Raw genomic sequence first — 17024 nt, forward strand, 5'->3', positions numbered from 1 at the left:
TTTGCAATGGAACGCGCTTTCTACAAGTGACCGCGCAGGACGCGGAAGACGGATGACGGGATGACGGGAAGCTGCCTGATTAGTGCACACATGGAGAACCTTGTTGAACGCCTGTCATGATCGTGCCCTAGGAACCAGGGTTTCTGTGCATCTCCCTTCAAGTGGTGTCTGACGGGTCTACTTTATCACACTCCAGGTGGTATTGAATTGAGATATTGATGACATGCTTCGGCAGTGTCGCGAGATCTAGACGACTCGACCTGATTTTCTCTGTTTGGGACAAGACGTGCGCATGTTGGAAGAACCGCACGTGCTTTCTCGGATGAGTTGATGATTGGCGCATGTCGTAAGGCTGTTCAATGCCTTAAACCTCTTGCTCCGTTAGGGCACTGTGGCTTCTCCCACATGTAATGTACTCGTCCGACAATCTCCGCCCTCGCATGTGATCAGACGTTCGAGTTCGCGAGGATTCTCCGTCTCATCTCAGGCGTGACATTCCCGGTCTGAGCAAGATGTCGCTTCAGAAGCAGCTGGGTGACTACAAGCGTGAGCTCGCTGATACCGCAGCTCGCAATTCCGCCTTCACTCGTCCCCAGGCAGCTGCAGCCAACCCACCAAAGCGCGCTCATGGTGCCGCCTTCTCGAGCAGTCAAAGCACGACCGCGACACCCGCCGCCGCCGCAGCAACTGCGCCGGCCGTCGCGCCTGGAGGCCACAGTGAACTGCTCACGCAAGTGATCTACGCCATCGACTATATAAAGACGAAGACGGGATCGTTGGTACCCTTCGATGACATCACGAACTACCTCTCATTACCGGTGGACGCCCGCAAGAACTTTATACCTAACATTCAGAAGGCTCTCGCGGCCAACGAGCGCGTCACATTCATCCCAAAGTCTCAAAGCGAAAATGGCAAGGACAGTTTCAAGTACAGGCCACCACACCCGGTAACCGATGGCGATGAGCTGAAGATCTATCTCGCACGGCAACCGACGTCTCAGGGAATCTCGGTGAAGGAATTGAAAGATGGGTGGCCGGACTGCATATCTGCCATTGATGCATTAGAGAAGGAGGGACACGTGCTGGTCATTCGCAACAAGAAGGATAACACGCCCAAAATGGTCTGGTTCGATTCGCCGACGTTCCATGTCAAAATCGATTCGGATTTCGCGGATTTCTGGAACAAGACCAAGTTGCCTTCGACGGAGGCTGAGATCCGAAGCGAGCTGGAGAATGCGGGCCTCACATCTACCAGTCAGGTCAAGGAGGTGAAGATGATGAACATGAAGAAGGACCGAAAGCGTGCAGCACGACGCGGGGGCAAGACCACGAATCATCACATGACTGGCATCCTCAAGGATTACTCCAAGCGATGATTCATGTTCGTTTTTTGGAGTGTTTAGTTTGATTTATCTCGACAGTTTTTTAAGCGTGGTGTTGGGGCTTTGATTTCACTGGGGCTGACCTGATGTACAAAAAATTGACTGTTCTATTCGAGACAAGGATCGAATTGAATAGGGGACACAAGTTCGAGCATAGACTGCAATTGTTATTACTACTTATGTTCCTCGCGGATTGTATCCAAATCCACGTTGACCTCAATATAGCCGGACCACTGCCCCATCATCTCACAACTTCATTCCTCACACTGATGGACGCCAAAACTGACCGAGTATAACCCATGGAAATCATCACAGCATGCATGTCAGTGAGAATGGGGGCCGACAGCGTTGATGGTCATAGGCATCACTATTCCGGACAGACAGTGTGAGTTCCGAGGTCATTACTCAGACTTTGTCACCGCTTGTGGTGTCGGTTGCAATGAGCTGGCGACGAGCATACGCAAGCTAACAACTCAATGGTCAGCACTCATTTCATGATATTCGCAGAATGAAAGAGGACGAAGCATGAGCGACCTCGGGACATCGTTGCCGAACTCACCTTATTCAAAGTCCTAGCCAACAGCAGGTGCTTGCTGACCACATCATCGACTTCGGTGCATGCCTTACCATGAACCACAACATCGCAATCTTGAGGCAGCCAGCGTAAGATGTCGAAACCGTTGGCATAGACAGACGTATTGCCAGTGGTACCACTGCCATCAGCTCCCGGTAGAACAAAAGGCATGTTGACCTCGAATCTTTTCAACCCCGAGCAATATCGAAGCGATAAGCGCACAGTCTCTTGGAAACGGTCAAGGATCTCGTTGAAAGTCGGGATCTCGAGCTCAACGTAACGGATCTGACGTCGCGATCGCTGGTGAAGGCAAGCGAGAGTTTCCATTGCCGAGTCGAGTTCCAGTAAGAAAACGTTCTCGCCATATAGTACTGCCCGTGCCTCCTTGTAGATTGATGAACATGTCCGCAGTAGATTGACGAGTAACGGGTCATCATCGTGCGGTCGTTTTCGGGAGCTGCACGTCGGCTTTACTGGAGTCACGCGCAATGCCCGCTCTCGAAGTTCCTGACGTCGCACTATAGCACCAATTCGTCGCTCTCGGGTCGTTGGGAGGGTTATATAATCATGTGGGTACTGGACTGATGCACTCTCGGCGAACAAGTTGTGCCCTGAAGTGACTGAAATGGGGTCGTTTGAATTGATTTGACCCGCCCGCGATCGGCGTTGAATACTTGGTCGATCAGCAGAGCCAATCGAAGGGATACTCCCATCCCTGATTTCTATTCTGTTCAACCGTTCTCGCGGCGATTGCAGGTCGTCAGCGAGATCTGAATTACAATTCTCGGATTGTGCTGGTGTTAAATTCGTCTCCTGCTTGGCTAACAATATCTTATACGGACGGGTCAAGCATGCTCGATAGATTTCCAGCCGGATTTCTGTGGGTAGATCCATCAAACGGAAGGGTTGCTTCAATTCAACAGGCGAATTTTCCCCGTCGGGATACTCTGTCGTAGAGAGACCCACTTGCGAGGTGTCTTCAAGGTCGGGTCCCAAGTTCAAGTTGGGCCCATCCTGCGCTCGGTGATCGCCGTCGCGGATGAGATCATCGGAGAGTTCTGAGCTCTCGATGGATATGTTCTGTTGCGGCGACAACGAGCGACGAGAGTGATCAGGTTGGATGCAGAGGCGAGTAAACGACTCTGTCAAATAGATGCGATCGAAGCTTGAAGATCGATAATGTGAGGCTGCCCGAGATGCTGGTGACCGGATTTCGGAGCCATCATGTGAGCACGAACGTCGTCTTTGTGCCATAGGGTTGAGGTGGACCAACTTGTGCTGAGTACAGTGGAGAGTGGAGCAGCGATGTCGAGGAACACTGTACACATGGAAATGGCGAATTACGAATGTGCCTGGCTTGTGATAATAAGAGGACAATGATGTATGTCCCACTCTGAAATATTCAATTATCTCCCGAGTGTGCAGGTAGTACAATAGTATGTACAATGGAGATCCCGAACGCCCGCGTTGAGAATGAGTGGCCGGTGTATAAGGCGAGCCCCGAGAGGCGTTGACGCAGAATAAATGATGTGAGCGGGAAACAGCCCTGGATGTTTGACACCTAGCAGTAACAAATAGTGATAAGCAGTACCGTAGTGTCCAAATGGCAGTCAGTGGAGCATCAGTATATCACGTCATGTTCGTCAATTGCTACAAGTTGAAAATGTACGAAATATCAAAAAAACCCCGAATGCATTCGGGCTGACTCAAGGACACCTGAATTGCCGGAGGACAATAGCAGTGAATATTCATACCCACGATTGTCGCAGCTCGCTGGTAGGGCAAATGCGAAACATAAGCGGTTCATGATCACCAACGGGGCGAATTGGAACGCACCTGGGCAGGGACAGCAACATCGAGAAACACGAAAGTGGTCTTCGGGATGCGATGTGGCAAAGACTTGGCGTTGAAATCTAGAAGCTCTGCGCCTGTGCATGCCGCATGTCTGTATACTGTACCTAGGTAGTACTGTACTCCTGGAGGCTGTTGAAATTGATAGCACATCTGCTGTTCCTGTTGCGTCTGGACAATCATCGTGTGTTGACAGTACACCTGACGGTACATCACAGACATTTATTGATCACTCGTCGAGCCAATCGAAACTGTTGATTGAACGTCATCAAAACTGCCTTACGTCCTAACCACGTATCTGGAGTACGGCCAGTGCCCGTTAATGCCCATGATCACCAACGATGGAAAATGGTTTGGAGGGGGGTTTACGCTGCTTCATACATACGTCACAAGGACAAAATAACTTTTGTTGGGCAGGTCGATAATGAGTGAGCTCGACCACGCCAGGGTCGATGGAGAGGGAAGCGCATTGCCCTGCAGAAAGATCGGCACCTGCACGTAGGCTTCCTGTGCCATTGGAAGAGAAATGCCTTCAATGGTGATGAGTTATCGACGGACAAATCCGTTAGAAACGCGCCGAGCACCGAGATCCGTCATCGAAACGGTCAACAACTGTCAGGAAGCTGGCCTTGCACACGCCAGAAATCTCGCCTTTTCCGTAATTATTACTGATAGTATTTTGGGGAAAACGCCATGCACAGAAATCGCTTCCATGCGCTCCCTCTAACACAAAAACAGGGAACTTTTGTACTTCTTTCGCTCAAACGACAACAGAGATATATATCAAAGGGGGCAACTCGCCCCGCGGCGAGAGGGAGCCTCTTACTCTCCCGCATACAGATCCACGACGATATTGATCGCTGCGACGAAAATCTCGGCGGCAATGAGGATGATGACGATCCATTCCAGATATTCACCTAGAACCATTGGATTAGCAAGCCCGTCCGGAGGAATATCCGTGATATGGAAAAGCACTTACCATGCGTATGACTTAGCTGGTCCTTCAGCACTGCTAGCAGATCCGCAATGACACTAACTCTCTCCTGAAGCAACGCCACTCGCTGGTCCATCTCCAGATAGCTCCTGACCGCCTGATAGACTGGTCCCAGCTGTGGCTCTGCCCACATCAGCTCGGGAGCGTCGAGCACGCTGCCTTGTAAGTGGATGTTGATGCGCAGGATGAATAGCTCGCCGATTTGCATGTTGATTTCGCGGCGTGTCAGGTTGATGCGGCCTGTTCGTGCAATTGTCGCAGGGATACCTTGCGTCGTTGTGATGGTCGCATCGACGAGATCTTCGTAGAGAGAGGTCTAGGAGTGATTGTGTCAGTGATCGATCAGTGCGAAGGTGTATGAGGACGGCGGAGATACCTTTGTGCTTTGAGCGAGAGCGTGACTGATCGCCAACTTGGTCATGTAATTCCTCTTGTCACGCAATGAGATAAAGTCGTTGTAGATGCGCGCTTGGTATTCTCGGGTGTAGTAGAAATTGAACTCTTCCGTCTGCACGTCGTCTTTGCCCAATTTCTCCTGCTCGAACTTGGCTATCTCCTTGAGGAAGCGTTGCTCTTCCTTTACTGTCATACCCCAGATGACAACTACTCCATATTCGAAGAGGAAGACCTCAGGAATGTGCACTGTTGTGTCGAGATCCGGAGAGTCGCTCCTTTGCTGGGCAATACTATCTTCGGCTGATGTGTTGATCGGCTGGCTCGGTTCGCCAGTGCCCAATGTGGTATCACCAGCTTCAGTGTTGAGGTCGATCAGATCCTCTCGTCTTCGCTCATTGTTCTCGTTGACCTCGATCGCACTGTCTGAGAATCGACGCTGTCTCCGCGAAAGCACTTCTGACGCATCTCCGTCTTGAAAGTCCCGGTCACTCCGACTATTTCCCCTCCGGCCACCCGTAGATGCCGACATCTCTTTGCGGTATGTATATGGTGTATATATGCATTCGTCGAAGAGTTTCGGATTGGTGCTCTTCGTCTTTGTACGACCTTTCAGAAATCGCATGAGGTCGTCTATCCGGTATGAGCTAGCGGTGCAGTGAGCCGTGACGCGAGGTATCCTTGCTCGGTCTTCTTTGCCGAGTCGAGCTGCATCTCGCCGCGCAGTAGGATCTTTTATCCTGGTGAATTGACTGTACACATCACGTCCGCTCTCTTCGTCTGGCCCTTCATCTCCATGTTCAGGAGTGGGTAGGAGTTTTAATTTCTGTGCCGTTCTCGTCGTTCGTTGTGGTCCAATTTTCGAATTAGGGAGACTGGGAGGGAGTTGTAGTGCTGCGCCCGAGCTGTTCCGTCGTCTTAGTTTGTTGTTCAAAGCGGACAATGGTGCGGAAAGAGTTGATTGTGGAGTATTTTGGACTCCTGACGCGATCGGAGCGATAGTACTGCTCCCTCCAGTCGCAGTGGGCTGCTGTTGTGGAAACGCCGGCCTTCGACGCGGCGGACTTGCTGTAGAAATCTGTGGATTGAATGTGACACTCCGGCTGGGTTTGGATGCAACTACAGGCCGCGGTGCAGTCTCTGTAGGTAGGAGTGGTGAGGATTCAGACGCGCCTTGAGCAGAGGACGACGCCATGTTGCGATGATGCAATGGGATTTAATGCCGGACGCCAGTAGACAAGACAGCGCGTGCTGTAGGAGAAGGGAGCGCTGTGAGCAACACAATGCGAATGTGTTGCTTATGTTACATGGAATTAGATTGAAGATTGCACAATGGTGGAATGGACATCCGGGTGCCGACTGGGTTGGCGGGTGGTTTCTGGAGCACGGGATGATGATGATGAGGTTTATTAGCGAGAGCAGCAGTGCTATGCCATAGCAGGGAATTGGCTGTGCAGTAGCGGCGTCACCAAAGAGCTTCCGTTGCAGCTTTGGGCCCAACTTTTCTGGGTTTGGGGTCGTCTTTGGCCCATGTAATAATAAAGCGGCGGTCACGGGAGAGCTAAGAACAACGGTGAAATACCATGAACAAAATCGTCCAATTGTCTCATCGTGCATATGAATGGGACCAACATCACCTCATATCAAATCCACATGCATCCTACGATATCTCCCCTAGATTGCAATCGCAGAATGACCCAGTCCATGCTCCCGATTGAATATACCTAGGTAGGCTTCAGAAATCAAACGAGAACTTGTTCACTGCAACACGCTGCTCAATCATCACATTGCAGCATTGATTCTTATGTCATCCCCAAGCCCGTCGGCATTGCATCAAACATAAGGCAAGGATAAGGCGAGACTGCATCGCAGACGTCTTCAAATTGTCTTTCAGACATCACAGGTCGACAAATAAGATGGTTTGGTAGTCACAGAACAGTCATGGGAAAAAGCCCCTCAGTCATGTCCCCCATGTTTGCGTGCATGTGCTCGTTGATTTTGGGGTAGAGCTGAATCAAGGCGGCGTCGTAAGTGCTCGATGGCATATATTGCTATAGGTTTACAAAGGTGAGGATTCATAGATCAGGTGAGACGTGCAAGGGTGAATATCGATTGGTGGGAATCAGGACGTTGTGGTGGGTAGGAGGTGAACATGGCAGGTGCGGTGCTTTGAATGGAGCTGGTCCAGTCGTGCTGATTCGTTGATTAAAGTTGACTTGCCAGAGCGAAGCGATGCATTGGTCCTGATCAATGAGTGGTTGTTGAGCATGGTCGACGACACAAGCCTTGGAGACGGAGGATGAGAAAACCGCAGGGAAAGCCCGGTAACCAAGTTGCTCGAAGACGGAAGTCACCACTCCCTGTCCGGGAATTGCCAGCGGTTTCTGCGCACGACCAAAGTTATGACATCTGCTATATCGATTGCAGTCATCTCCTCCAAGGTTCATGTTGGGTAGTTTTTGGACATGGCATTTGCTGTGTCATGGCAACCTTGGAAGTGAAACGGCCAAAACGAGACGTAACTCCTTACTGGAATCGTGAGCTATGATTGCCATCATTAGAGAACCATGGGGTTTCGAGCGATTGATCCAAAGACCTCGAAAGAACCTTGGACATACTAGGTAGGTAATAATACTACTGAGGTGGCAAGCTTCTTCGTCGACCCGCGGGCCATGAACCTTTGTAGGGCGACAGGTGGTGTCAGGAATCGATGCTTCCCTCCCGAGGTCCCCAAACTTCTGGGCTCGTCACTCGAGACCTTGCAAGTATGAAGTTGGGCGAGCGCTCTTGAACACTTTGTGGAAAAGCGAGCCAACCTTAAAAGCTTAGCATCGCGGGCGCACAATGAATTGATATAAGTATTTACCTCTCCCACTTGAGGTTCCCTTTCCTTCCTTCCTACTAGGTACACATCCTCCAAATCTCATTGCGAGCACATCTCACATCTCACACGATGCCCGTTTGCATACACGACCTGCCCTGTCGTCTGCGGTTGCATCGGTTTGTTCACCATGTGGGCCTGTCACCAGTACGGACTCAGCAGACCTCGGGAGGCAACATTTCCCCACCTTTTAAGATCCCAAGTAACATGTGAGTCTCCTGTTCATCTCACTCCTTTGTTGGCATCGCTCGTCACTGAAATGGCTATTGAGCCACCACCGCCGCTGCCGCCACGACCACGACCACAGCAGCAGCAGCAAGAATAACAAATTCAAAATACTGTCACCAGAGTTGATAAGGGACATGAGCTCAGTGGTGAGACGGGTGAGGTGTGAGGTGGGCTGTCGCAAGTCACTCTTTTCCCCCTCTCCCTTGTTGTCTTTTTCAACCTTGATCCTTTGCTGAAACTTTCTTCTAGGATGACTTTTCCACCAATCCACCAAGATCGAGCGCAATTACCTCGTCGCCTAGCTGGCAATCCAGTCGATCGTCCTGAGAATTTACCGTGGAGAATTCGGACACAGCATCGTGGTGGGTTTGGGCATTCCGTGGAGATTACGGAGCGCCAGGCGGTGGTTCAGGGGATTCTCTCTTCATCTTCAGTTGTCATCGCTGATGACTTTGTGTGTTTGTAAACTTGCCTCGAGGCAATTTGATCGTCGGCCGTGACAGCATTGATTGTGTAGTCTCGAGATGGCTCAAGTCATCCATCAAAACTCTGAGCTTCTGTCGTGGTGGCTTGATGAGCATCCTTGTCTCCTGAGTGTGAGGCAAACAGGCTGTAAGCCTGCAGGTATCATATATAACTACATACGTACACTTGAATTCTGACATGTTCTTTGATCCAACTTCTGTATTGCCTCTCTCGTTTCACTTGCGCATCACATCTTATACCTTACGTCCTACGACTGATGATGCAAATTTACACCTTATACGTTAGAACCAGGTTCAGCTTAGAGGATTGGCAATGTGGCTCACACCGACATACTGTACCTAACCCAAGCAACTCAGCGCATGACCGACCACGACAGACATCAATTGCCGCACTTTATCGTGCAACGATGAATGATCACATTTGCTGGAGGTGGATAAGTCACTACGATATTGACGAATTCGCAGAAGTGGATCTGAACATTTGATAAGCGATCACATCCACGTTGTCCGATTTCAGCTGTTTGGCAAGGAGTAGACTTGATATCACAACCCGGTTCGCATGAATCTAGTGAGCATGATGCCAAAAGACCTTGTAGAAAGGACGGCGACGGCAGTACTGCATCCAAACGTCACGTCTTGAAAAATGGACAGATACGGGGAAAGAGGACAGAAAGCGTCCAACTAGTCTAAACTTTTCAATCGTGGAATTATTTGATGCTTTTTCTGCACGTGAATGCAATTCATGTTTCGACCTCCCGGCAATGCCTAGTAGTTTATCACTGCACATAATTCGCCGGAAACGACCCCGTCCTCCCGTTCAACTCTCCATCCCACCAATCGTCCGTACTATCCGTCTTCTTCACCACACGGATCCGATCGCCTTCCCTAAATGGCAGATCCTCCGTCGTCTGCCCCTCAAAATCATACAACGCAATCACATATTGCGCCAGCGGCATTTTGGGTTTCGGCTTGCTGGGGATTGGTGGCGGAGGCTTCTTCTTTGCTTTGGCGGCAAGGATTTCGTTTAAGGCGGGCGTGTATTGTCCGGAGGTGCCGGCGGAGCCTGTGGAGCCGACTGTATTGGTGGAGACGCGTCTGGCGTTTCGATTGCCATCGAAATAATCGGCGGAATTGGACGTGGTGTAGTTTGGAGATAGGTGATTTGATGATGCGCCGCCGTAGCTTTCTGGTGGTGTGGCGTACCGCGATGGAGGAGTCAAGTGGTCTGCTTGGTATTCGTTGCCAAACATCGGTCGAGATACATTTGAGAAGCTGGGAATGCGAGCGACGGCTCTTTGGTCGTAGGGTGCGTCATGGGGCGCTAAATGTGACGAAGAAGATGTTCGGGAGATGCTCGGTGGTGGTTTGCCGCCGGGAACAGGCGGGGCTGATGATCCAAATGAGGCGACTGAAGGTGTTCGAGACGCGCCAGGGCGAGGAGGTCGTGGAGGGGGTGCTTCTTCCTCCTCCTCGTATCTTGAGGCGTTTTGGCTGGAGCTGTCCGTAATCCTCAATTGTGCTGTAGGCGGATTATCGTTGGTCTTTCGACCTAATGACATGCCTGCAATTCTGCCTCGAATGCCATCGTTGCTTCCAACAGGCATGGTCATACTTTGATGTATAGCCTTTCCACCCTTCAGCAATGTGAAGTTTTGCTCCAACTCATACCTGAGTGATGCAAATTCCGAGTCCCATTTGCTGATAATTTCACTGTCGCTTGGAGCTGGTGATGGCAGATTATGCTTTCGACAGTATAAGTCGAGGTTGGTGTACAGTGTCCCAACCAAAGTCGTTTGCAACTCGATTACTACCGTCAATAGCAACGGGAGGAGTGTCATAACAGCCTCTGTGAATGGCGGAAAAGTCTCGATGATCTGAGAATCCGCCGTTTGATATGATATCTGTTGCTGAGCCAGATCACTTTCAAGCCGGTCTAGCGCTGTCACTTCTTTCTGTGATGGGTTTGTCCGTTTCCGAGCATGTTCCACTTTACCCAGGTATCGTTCGTAGTCCAACTTCATATTCTCACGGTGCTTCATGGTCTTTTGCATGGATTTGGCGCATCGTTTGGATTCCTCAATCGGTCGAACAACTTTGTGGGTAATCAAATCCGTCTCTTGCTTGAGATCTCCCTTCGTGTCGAAGTACATCGTTTGTAGTGAGGTGCATTTTTGCAAGAAGCTTCGAGGCGTCTCTTGCGGCACATGGCGCATCTCGGGATGTGTGATTGGCTCGATATGGTTGTAGAGGTTGGCGAAGGCTTCGACCGCATCGTACTGAAGTTTCAAGATATCTTCCCAGCTATTGCGCCATTGCTTCACATCGATCATCATCTGATCTGGGAGATCAGTCACTCGTACGTGCAAGGGCAGTGGTCTGAAGATAGCACACCTTGTCGAGCATTTCGTCCATCGCTTTGAGATCTGCAATGATGGACCCGACACTTGCCTCGTCAGCCGATCGCTTCCCAAACTTTCCTCCAAATCGTTGAATCTTCTTCATGCTTGCGACAATTTACTGGTGGATCCTAAATTGATGAGGGGCGCAAGCAAAAAACCGATGCGCCGGCGATGTAAATCTCGGAACACGCCAAAGACAATGCGATAAGTGATCAAGAGCACAGTAAAAAGAAAGGCCGACTCGACCAGGGAAGCTTCTAAAACCTCAATGGCGCAGTCAGAGCCAGCAACAGAAAGCTGCAAGGCGCCACAACAAAAACGCGTCGCCGGTTTGGACGGCGGGGCTTCCATCAAGAGCCCGTGGTCTGCCTAAAAGTGGAGGAACAAGCGGGCAGCAGCAGGGTAAAATTGGGCCCCCGAATCCGATGAACTGCGCCGCACCGGCCACGTCGGCGATCAGCCCTAGCACGTGTCAAGATCAAAAAATGCCCAATGTTGATTGCAGGTTCTTGCGGAACATGGAGCAGGATTGCTGGTTGTCGGCTATTTCGTGCTTTCAGTATCATCCATTCACAATACATGCTACGATGGAAATCTTCGCTCTATCACCTCGCACACCTTAGATGAGACGCAAAATGCTGATATGACTATGCTTCAGCAGTTGGAGTGGATGCCGAACTTCCTGCGTTGGCCTGACAAATGAGAACGTCTCGACTCTTCGCACCGCGCCTCGTCCACAAAAAGGTCTATCAATGTGCCATTCACGAAATCTACTGCCCAGAATTATCCTCTGCAAGACTGTCGTAATCATAAAGTCTTACCATCAAAGACGGAGTATGTGCCAGTCGAGCGGAAGGCCATCGTACCGCTTGACTTGCGGAACGAGGCCGGCTTGTCTTTGCGTTCCTTTATTGTTGTTCGACGCGCGACTAAAGACCATCAAATGTGAAGGTGGAGCAAGTACGGTATTAAGTAATCAACATGTGCATATTCAGAAGGAGTCGGTCCGACGAGATGTCTCAATCCCAGAGTATTCGCAAGGACGTTGTTCACCCCTTCGCAATCCAGCCTCGCCGCCTGCCTGACAGTGTCGCAAGGTGAGAAGTATCTCAGTATCAATTCCCAGCCTTGCGAACAGCCTGATACGCCATATACATGGCCCTCAGCGATATGCCACAGGCACAATCTGGCCGGGTGCCATGATGAAGATTAAAATGCAGCAAGACCTTGTGTCGTCCTATTGCGGAGCAGCGATTTGACGTGGAGTGTCAACATTAGAAGGTGGTGGTGCTGGAAGAATTGGCGTAAAACGTTTGTCAAAGCGGGCCTGAGTATTGTGGCGGACGGTCCAGGGGCACACCATACGCTGAGGCGGCTCCAGCGGATCGCCGGAGCGGACCATCATTTCGCGTTGAAAACGCGGACGGAGGTGGCATCGGCACATTGTTGATGGGCGGCCGGTGGCCCGAACCGTAACTTCCTGCCGTTCATCAAGTCAGTATGCACTATTTTAGCCAAGGTTCGAGGACATCGGGAGACACCTGGGCAGGTTGGTGTCATGGTCGCTTACCAAGATCGGACGAAGTAGCCTGTCGGGCTTGTATGTGGGCCACGACGGGATTTTCATCTTGCCTTGCCACGAATACGTTATTTTCTTGTATAAGGGCACTCCGGCGTTGTCTCTGATCTTCTCGTGCTCTCTCGCTGTCCAAGGTGGCAGGGTATTCGCTGGTTTGTACAGGGACCTCAGTGTCCACTCTGCGACGTCTAAAGCAGTTCTTCCCCAGTCCACAACACAGGCATGCACACACTAGAACAGCAAGCGCAAGACCCACGATCCCCCCTGTCGCTACTGAACCGATCTTCCATGGAGGCCATTCGGCGCTCCTGTCCTGTGATGGTTCTGCAGAGCTCTCAGGCCCTGCTGTCGTTATTGTTGTTGTTGCGATGACAATAGCGGTTGATGTCGGGGTGTTCAGGTCGCCAGAGGTAATTGTATCTGTTTGCGCCGTGTAGGTCGTCACGGTCGTCGCTAAAGTTGACCTTGTTGAGATGATGACCAGGGCTGTGAGCGTCGTCACCGCGGTACTGCTGCACTGCGCCTGACGATTGACATCAGTGTAGCAGACTTGATTGGCGGCACAGCACAGTTGCTTGTAGAAGCCGCAAGGTACGACACAATCTGGACCAACAGCTCGCTCCGTCAGTGTTTGGGACTCCAGGGAGCTTAATGCTGGGCGGCACAACGAAGCTGCGAGCCACAAATTGCGCCCGACATTCTTCATCGGACCCCGCTCCGCTGAAAAACAACAATGTCAACACAAGCTGGTCCCCTGACCCGAGTACTTCTTGAGGAGGTAGAGGGAAAGTCCTGCCACTTGAGCGCGGAATCGATTTGCAAACATCGCTATGCCGGAGACGCTCAATATATCTACTGCCATCAATCATGCAAGCACAAATTTTCCTCAGCCATGGTGATGTGGCTGCCTATCGCTCTGCCGCAGTCAGGAGAGGTGGCTTGACTACGGCATGCAGACCGCTCCAGCACACCGGTCTGGGCACCCAAGAGGCCGCCCTCTCGCTCTGATGCCAGCCCAATCGCTCGTCGGCGGAGGACGATAAGGATGGCCCGATTTTGCCTTGAAACGCAAATGTGGACATGACGAAGAGGCGCATCGCCATTTGCCCATCTTTGTCGTCAAACGGGTAGAGCCTTCCTGTTGCGTCTCTAGCCCTTCCTGTTCTGTTGAAGATTACCCGCTACTTGCGCAATCTCGTGCGTTGTTTGCTTTCTGTATCTCGATATTCAACATCTGCCATCTGGTAAATTCACACCGCCGAACCCCTTCGCAGACTACAATGTCCTCTGTCAGTAGCTTGCGAGATTTCGATCGTCAGTCTCAGGGCGGCTCCGTGCGTGAGAGCACACAGAGAAGCGAACATGACGAGCAAGACGAAGCAGGACTAGCCGATTGGAGACTTGCTACATTCAACACTTCGCTCTCCGATCCAACGAGAATGTTCGACCAGATGCATGAAAAGAGCGCAGTTCTTGATGATGTTGCGTCCTGGCTGGCTAGGGTGATCAAGGGCGAAGATAAGCGCGTACAACAGACGTTCATGAAAGGCAATTACGTCCGCTTTGATTCTGAAGCTTTGTCGCCCAACGTAGCTTTGGTCCTCTTGGCTGGAGCGGACAAACCCAGCGTTTGCCGCGCTGAGGAGACAGACATGGTTGCCAGAAAGCCACCTCAGCGACTCGCGATTTGGAGGGTGAATACAGCAGGTGCCCTGCTCACGAGTTTCGCGGTCAACGATAAATTGACTTTCGTCGCCGAGGATCGCACGATTTGTGTATATGATCGATACCAAGAAGAAAACAACGGGAAGTGCTGGTCGCCAGAACAAATGACCCGCGTCACAATCGATAGCGATAAAGTCAGCATTGTGAGTGATGTCCGGTTTGCCACCAACGATGTTGGAGATACACATTTGAAGCTTGATAATCGATACCATCTGCACGCGACCCTTATCGAAGTCGATGCGAGCTCCTTGATGGATCTGATCCAGCGGTTCAGTGTCCTACTTCAGAACTCAAATATGCAGAAGTCTGTAGTACTTCGGGCTCAGCTCGAAGAAATAATGGAGAAATCTCGGACTTTCTTCGCGAGGTCGCCAATCCTCTTCAGAATGACGACTCGCCTGAAGATTGACTACGCTGCTGATATTCGATATGGTATAAACGACGACGACACCAAATTCATGTGTATGTCCAACAGTGTTGGTATCCAGCGAATCATCAGCGCAACTGCGAGCTTTTACAACTCTTTGAACGCAGCGGACATGGAGGAGGTCCGGACACATTTCCTACAGGTCTTGTTGTTACTTCTTTCACTACTTGCACCACAGGACCTCAACGAACTGCAGAATTTCTTGAAGGCGACCTACAGTCTGAACATCACACGCCCGCACTTACAAGTCACCATTCTCAAAACGATCCCGCTCGAATCGATCAACTCTGAAGTGTTCATGGCCTCCCTCTACCCCGCCGTGACAGGTTATGCCATTCCGTTCCCAGCACCCGATCCGGCCATCTCCTGGAGGACGGTACTTGTTGAACTCGCGAGATTGGGATACTTGCTGCCCGCAACGGTGGACGAACTGGGCCATTCTGATCACAGCTGGGTCAAGAAATGGTCGGAAACTGGCTATCGATCGAGCGAGGTCTTCTCTCGGATTCAATATCACGGCGACTCCAACCTTGGATTCAACCAGCTTTACCCCATGAATATGGGCCACGACCCAGACGAAGACGAGGAGATGACTGTATTCTTGAACTACTTCTGGGGGCAGCCATTTACTATCAAAGCAGTTGACTACATGCCCATTTCAACTCTCGAGACCGGTCGTTACAGTGTGACACGCAGTGGTGAGGATAGTAGCACAATGGTCCTTGACATCAAATCCGAGTTCCTCTGCACCTCCATCAACACAGCGATCGATATAGTCAACAGACTGTTACAGGACTACAATAGAAAACAGCCCAACAGTGGTTCTCGGAAGAAGCTGACAAAAATGAGGCGAGCAACAAATAGAATGGACTCGGAAATTCTATCACAAGAAGTGGAAGCTATGCCTATAATCACTCGGCACGAGGCGTGGTTGGAGGAGGATGGAAAAGGAACCATGATCGCTGTCGCGTGGAAGCGCGACGGCAAATTCGTTGCACGTCACAACATGGTGTGGCACATGCGTCGTCCGACGCAAAGGATTTCGAAGCTCCTTGAATATGTTCTCAACCACAGTGATGGGGTTTACAACAAGAGCAACGCGAATTACAGAAATATCACGCAACTCATAGCGGACCACGAACGCATCATAGCACGTGAAAATTCAACACGTAAAGCACCGGATAAGCCGACATATAAGGCATTGCTCAATTACGGCGAGGGTATGGCCGACTCAGAGCGGAAATGGTTCAAGTACACCAGCGAATACCTGTCTGAGGGTCCTTTTGCGCACTCGGGACCTCGAACCAACTCTTTCCACCAGCCATCTGCTGCGGGGCCGGCGGGACGAGGGAATTACGGCAACGGTATCGGCATCGGACGTTTGCACGTCACTGCGCAGCGGGATACTGTGCGCAGTGTCAAGTGGATGGCAGACGACACACAGGCGGAGGTTACCCTTGACACGATCCCGATCAAGCTGGTAGTTGCAACGCTGAGACCCAGCCTGCTCATTCCGCGTGATGACGAGTTGGTAGTTGGCGACCTAGTTGTCCTAGTAGGACACTACCTCATTGTCACCCCTTTCAATCCCGAAACTTCTGTAGAACATCGGAGTGGCATTTTCGAGATGACGAATTGGCTTGAAATCTTGAGAACGGAAGAAGCTGTTGTCAGCTTTCGCGGAAGAAATAAGGCGAAGGTAGTTGCCCAGGCGGTTAGTATATTCAAGTAGGAGCAGAGATTGAATAAGTAATACGTCAACAGCGAGGTCTTTCAGCACGTTTGTACTCTCCCTGTCAACACTTGCTGACAGCACTGCAGATCTCATCCGAAAGATACAAGCCAGACTCTGACCGCAAGTAAGACCGCTGGGAAACAAGTATAAGTACGTTCATTGCTGCGTGACTCGTCCGCCATCAAAATGAAATGCCGCCGCAACCCCATAATGCCTGATTCTAAGTCTGTTGAGGCAGAGTAGGCCAACCTGTATTGGATGAAATCATGTGTGACGTGACATGCGCCACGTAACGCGAGAGCTCTGAGGAGGTCCATCGCGTCTCGATTTTTGTTTCGCAGCTCGTGGAATTGGTCGAGGTGGAAGTCCTG

At 51.0% G+C, this 17024-nt stretch overlaps 5 protein-coding genes across 5 annotated transcripts; 2 read left to right on the plus strand and 3 right to left on the minus strand.

The window, feature by feature from the left end:
- Nucleotides 1-161: 161 nt before the first annotated feature.
- Nucleotides 162-1631, plus strand: K489DRAFT_381115 (transcription initiation factor IIE, beta subunit). The gene has a single exon (XM_033605042.1). It carries the CDS (start codon nucleotides 513-515, stop codon nucleotides 1374-1376), a length of 864 nt encoding a protein of 287 aa, XP_033459409.1. The 5' UTR covers nucleotides 162-512; the 3' UTR covers nucleotides 1377-1631.
- On the minus strand, nucleotides 1502-3466 carry K489DRAFT_381116 (uncharacterized protein). The gene is made up of 2 exons (XM_033605043.1): nucleotides 1942-3466; nucleotides 1502-1847 (listed from the first exon to the last, which is right to left on the minus strand). Exons 1-2 carry the CDS (start codon nucleotides 3208-3210, stop codon nucleotides 1788-1790), a joined length of 1329 nt encoding a protein of 442 aa, XP_033459410.1. The 5' UTR covers nucleotides 3211-3466; the 3' UTR covers nucleotides 1502-1787.
- A 1163-nt stretch (nucleotides 3467-4629) lies between these two features.
- K489DRAFT_410690 (DUF155-domain-containing protein) lies at nucleotides 4630-11290 on the minus strand (the record flags this gene model as incomplete). The annotated part of the gene is made up of 5 exons (XM_033607732.1): nucleotides 4630-4724; nucleotides 4787-5117; nucleotides 5178-6334; nucleotides 9636-11121; nucleotides 11180-11290. 5 exons carry the CDS (start codon nucleotides 11288-11290, stop codon nucleotides 4630-4632), a joined length of 3180 nt encoding a protein of 1059 aa, XP_033459411.1.
- A 960-nt stretch (nucleotides 11291-12250) lies between these two features.
- Nucleotides 12251-13759, minus strand: K489DRAFT_241377 (uncharacterized protein). The gene is made up of 2 exons (XM_033599877.1): nucleotides 12758-13759; nucleotides 12251-12667 (listed from the first exon to the last, which is right to left on the minus strand). Exons 1-2 carry the CDS (start codon nucleotides 13470-13472, stop codon nucleotides 12504-12506), a joined length of 879 nt encoding a protein of 292 aa, XP_033459412.1. The 5' UTR covers nucleotides 13473-13759; the 3' UTR covers nucleotides 12251-12503.
- Nucleotides 13760-15174: 1415 nt separating this feature from the next.
- K489DRAFT_381126 (uncharacterized protein) lies at nucleotides 15175-16747 on the plus strand. The gene has a single exon (XM_033605044.1). It carries the CDS (start codon nucleotides 15217-15219, stop codon nucleotides 16648-16650), a length of 1434 nt encoding a protein of 477 aa, XP_033459413.1. The 5' UTR covers nucleotides 15175-15216; the 3' UTR covers nucleotides 16651-16747.
- The last annotated feature ends 277 nt before the right edge of the window (nucleotides 16748-17024 follow it).

Source organism: Dissoconium aciculare (genome assembly GCF_010015565.1).
Source record: "Dissoconium aciculare CBS 342.82 unplaced genomic scaffold K489scaffold_7, whole genome shotgun sequence".
Classification (NCBI taxonomy): Eukaryota; Fungi; Ascomycota; class Dothideomycetes; order Mycosphaerellales; family Dissoconiaceae; genus Dissoconium; species Dissoconium aciculare.

Coding starts and splice junctions, on each gene's coding strand:
- K489DRAFT_381115 (XM_033605042.1), top strand. CDS start 513: ATGTCGCTTCAGAAGCAGCTGGGTGACTACAAGCGTGAGCTCGCTGAT.
- K489DRAFT_381116 (XM_033605043.1), bottom strand. CDS start 3,210: ATGGCACAAAGACGACGTTCGTGCTCACATGATGGCTCCGAAATCCGG. Junction 1,848..1,941: donor TGGCTAGGACTTTGAATAAG/GTGAGTTCGGCA, acceptor TTGAGTTGTTAG/CTTGCGTATGCTCGTCGCCA.
- K489DRAFT_241377 (XM_033599877.1), bottom strand. CDS start 13,472: ATGAAGAATGTCGGGCGCAATTTGTGGCTCGCAGCTTCGTTGTGCCGC. Junction 12,668..12,757: donor GGCTACTTCGTCCGATCTTG/GTAAGCGACCAT, acceptor GATGAACGGCAG/GAAGTTACGGTTCGGGCCAC.
- K489DRAFT_381126 (XM_033605044.1), top strand. CDS start 15,217: ATGGCCTCCCTCTACCCCGCCGTGACAGGTTATGCCATTCCGTTCCCA.